Raw genomic sequence first — 4,333 nt, 5'->3', positions numbered from 1 at the left:
AAAAAAAACAAAAAACACACACAGGCAGCATTAAAAAGCTCCCGGCCGATCTCCACTTACCTTGGTGTTGTCGGCGGGCAGCGGCGTTGATCATGTCGGCGGGCAGCGGCGAATCGGGCAGCTCACCGGGAGGAGAGGGCCAGACACATGTCCTCAGCGTGTGCGTGGCGTGAGCGGGTATACCGGCGTAGGCGCGAGCGGCTTAAACGACGTGGGCGTGGCGTAAGCGGCGGGCGTAAGTGGCGAGCGGGAAATTTGAATTTTAGCCGATGAATCGACGATGGAAAACGTTGACAACGTTTTCAATCGTCGATTTTAATCGACTTAATCGAATAACTGTTGCAGCTCTAGTTACAGCACTCTTGCAAAGCACGTTGATCTGGAGACTTGCAATGCAACCTTGCTGTAATTGTGCAACAAAATTGTGAAGCTTGGCGAGTCTAGCAATAGTTTAGCAAGTCATTTTCAAACTTGCAGCTCAATTGCTTGCTATCTGGGTTAGTGTTTCCTGTAAAGGATTTGTTTAGCAAATCTTAGATGGACATCATTACCCATAAAGAACAGTTTGAATATTCTAATAGTTGAGCTTACCTCATGTTAAATGGAGCCATCAGTCGCACCACATACTGCCGATCCTTTGGAAGTTTTAACTTGGGGATCTTAGAAGGATCAAAATCTGGTGGGTAATATTTCTACAATAAAAAAAAAAAAGACATGTTTCTGAACCAGTATTAAAAACATGGTTAAGCACTATTTACAACTACCAGGAGTAAACTCAAGTTTCAAAACAAATCCTGAACTATGTAGATGCAGGTAGAGAGATTATGTTCCAATTGCAGTCTATTTATAAATAGCTGGAAAGTCCTGCTGTCAGAGGAAGCTGTTATTTCAATGTTATCTTTGAGGATGAATTTCTCCAGCTACAGAGGTCAGCTATGGCCCAATTTAAAAAGCATTTTAAGAATATGTCAGAGGTGTGGAAATTTAATTAAAAAAAAAAAAAACTACTTGTACAAAGGGCTAAAGCGGGGTCGAAACTAATTGTCCTTCATGACAATCTACTTGTCCCAATACAAAAAAATTGTTTTAATCAAAACTAGGCATGCACCCATACCGGTTCTTCGGTATCGAGTACCAATATTTTGCTTTTGGTACTCGCAGATACCGAATACCAATAATGGTGCTTCCGCTGGCATGGAGCAGGCTTCCTGGGTAATGACATGCCGTCTGGCTTCCTGATTGCCAGGGAAGCCGGCTCCATGCTGTTAGGCCTGCTTGATTGTGATTGGCCAGGAAACCGGCTTCCCAGCCAATCAGCATCAAGTTGGCTTCCCGGCCAATAACCACTTAGGAAGCAGTACAAAAACATGTATATTAATAAAAACCCAAAATACACATAAGACCTAGGGGGCCACCTGCAGTGGGATATGTCCACAACATATAGCTATATAATACCAGCAAAACATGTCCATAAAGTTCAGGAACTGAATAGCCCTTATATCAGAGCTGGACAAATGCCAGGAGGCGGGTAGCCAATCTTGCAAAAATGGGAGTGGACATAAATCACTTAAAGGGAAAGTCACTTTGAACTCATGTTTTTATTTTTAATTCTCTTTATTGAAACAAATTACATACAATAGTTCAAAACAAAGACTTATGGGGCATACACCAGGCTAAAAAAAACACACTAACAAGAAAACAAAAGGCAGTTAGCCCCACTCTATCCACCTACAGTGGGTAAAATAAAGAGAGTCACCCCCATTTAAATTAATCACATTTTGTTGCTTTGCAGCCTGAACTGAAGACAAACACAGTTTTTGTTTTATTCAGCTGTATTTACTCAGTGCTACTTATAACATCCAAACGAAAGATGTAACACCAACATGTCAGGAAAAAAATAATTCAAAATCAGAATCACCGAGTTGGAAAAAAGATAACTCCCTTGTGTCAGTATTTTGTTGAACCACCTTTTGCTTTAATTACAACCTATAGTCTGTTGGGATATGTCTCTACAAACTTTGCACATCTAGACTTTGCAATATTTGCCCACTCTTCTTTGCAGAACTGCTCAAATTCAGTTAAATTTGATGGTGACCGTTTGTGGACTGCAGTCTTCAAGTCATTCCTCAGATTTTCAATGGGGTTTAAGTCTGGGCTCTGACTAGGCCCATGCAGGGAAATTCAAATTTTTCTACTTCGACCACTGTGTGGTAATTTTTGCTGTGTGGTTTGGATCATTGTCATGTTCGAAGGTAAACCTTCTTCCCATTGAAAACTTTCTGGCAGAGGCAACAAATTTTCCTCAAGAATTTGACGGTATTTTGTCCCATACATCCTGACAAGTGCTCCAGTTCCTGCTGCAGGGAAACACCCCCATAACAGGATATTACCACCTCCATGCTTTACTGTATGAATGGTGCTATTTAGATGGTGAGCTGTATTGGATTTCCGCCAGACATATCGTTTGGTGTTGAGGCCAAACAATTCAATTTTAGTCTCATCTGACCTCTTTCCATGTGGCCTCAGAATCTTTAAGGTGTGTTTTGACAAAGCTCAGTCATGACAGCATGTGGCCTTTCTTGAGTGGATTTTTTTTCTTGCAACCCTCCTACACAAGCCACATTTGTGGGGAAATTTGTGATATTGTAGACACATGCACACAATGACCACGGTCATAAATTCTTGCAACTGCTTCAGAGTTGTTGTAGGCCTCTTGGTGGCCTCTCTGACCAGTTTCCTCCTGGCTCTTTTATCCAGTTTGGAGCATTGGTCCTGATCCCAGGAGGGTCTGTCTTGTACCAAATACCTTCCACTTCTTAATAATAGACTTCACTGTGCTTTTATGCATTGATAAAACCTTTGAAAATGTTTTGTATACATTTCCTTACTTGTGCCTGTCCACAACTTTATCCTGGATATCTTTTGACAGTGCCTTGCCACACATAGTTGATTGTTTGCTTCAGTTGCACTACCAGGGACTTAAATGCTCCAGAAAACTATTTTCATACCAAGCTAACCAAAATGACCACAGCTGATCACAGTTATGTGTAATTTTTTTTGCTGAGCTAGCGTAATATCTTTCATTTGGATGTTAGAAGCTGCACTGGGTCAATACACCTTGATAATACAAAAACTGTGTGTCTTCATTTCAGGCTGCAAAGCAACAAAATGTGATTTTAAAAGGGGGGGGGGTGATTCTTTTCTATACCCACTGTATCTACATAGACAGATGAAGCTTGTCAGCATATATCAAACTGTACACATTTGCTACATGTAGTTATTATGCGTCTGCCTTTTAGAGAAGACAATGCATGTTCCAAACATGAGTATGTGCTGTGATAAGTCAAATTTATCTTGAAGATCTCATGGCAACAATGTTGTTTTTAATGATATGAGGGCTATAGGGTTCTTGGACTTTACGGACATGTTATGGAGTTATATCAGGCTTGAGGAGGAGCCCTAGGTTTTATAAGGTGTGCTTTAGGTTTTTATTAATATACTTTTTCTGTACCGCTACCTAAGTGATCATCTTTAACTTGCCTGGCGATATTCCCGAGTGTGGCTCGGGGTTAATTTTCAGTACCAAAAGCGGTACCCCCGAGCCACACTTGGGATAGCACAAAAGTGTCACTTACCTTGTCCCTGCGAGCCCACAGTGTCCTCTGCTGTGTGCGCCCGGCCGATGCCGGCATTCAGTTTAGTTTTCGGGCGTCACAGCGGGGGGCGGAGCCGGCGGGAAATTCAAAAGTGAAAACATGACATTTACACAGAATACAATGTAATCTGCTATAATTACATTTATGTATCAAACTACTTCACTTCAATTTTGTCCCTAGAGCTTTGTCCAGTGGACTGCCTGCACTTTTACAGTTCTTTCTGCCTGGAAACTTTAGAACGTTCCTTTAGGTCAAAAGCGGTTTCAGACCAGGTAGAAAACAGCGATAGTAAATTAGAATCACTTGCAGAATTGAGTGATAGCTATTCGTTGGGAAATTCGTCATCAGACACTGAAAGTGACGACAGCGACGATTCTGCGACCCAACTCTGTGATGTGCGAACTTGGTACTCTATTGACTGCGGTAAGGATCAGGCAGCGCATTTTTTACATTATTATCTTATAATTTTTTATTATAAATTTATGATTTCGTGTTTCAAACTTTATCATACCTGGGATGTCTACTAGACTCTTGTTTGGACAGATTTAGGCGAGTTATTCCTAAGATTTACTAAGAATTACAGGCCTACAATATAAAACAACAAATTGCCATGAAAAACAATGTACCGCTTTGGCATGCTCAAATCCTGCATAATCATACCGCCAGGGAGGTTAAAA

General features: G+C 41.1%; 1 protein-coding gene across 1 annotated transcript in view; it reads right to left on the bottom strand.

Annotated features, from left to right (window-relative positions):
- Positions 1-4,333, bottom strand: part of CCDC94 (coiled-coil domain containing 94) — a 101,066-nt gene that overhangs the window by 64,473 nt on the left and 32,260 nt on the right. Inside the window, exon 2 of the mRNA XM_018572335.1 lies at positions 592-692. Within this exon, the coding sequence (XP_018427837.1) occupies positions 592-692 (101 nt within the window). The remainder of the gene's footprint in view (positions 1-591; positions 693-4,333) is intronic.

This window comes from Nanorana parkeri, unplaced genomic scaffold, assembly GCF_000935625.1.
Source record: "Nanorana parkeri isolate BGI_ZX_2015 unplaced genomic scaffold, ASM93562v1 scaffold2003, whole genome shotgun sequence".
In the NCBI taxonomy this organism is placed as follows: domain Eukaryota; kingdom Metazoa; phylum Chordata; class Amphibia; order Anura; family Dicroglossidae; genus Nanorana; species Nanorana parkeri.
This window is presented reverse-complemented; position numbering and strand designations above follow the sequence as displayed.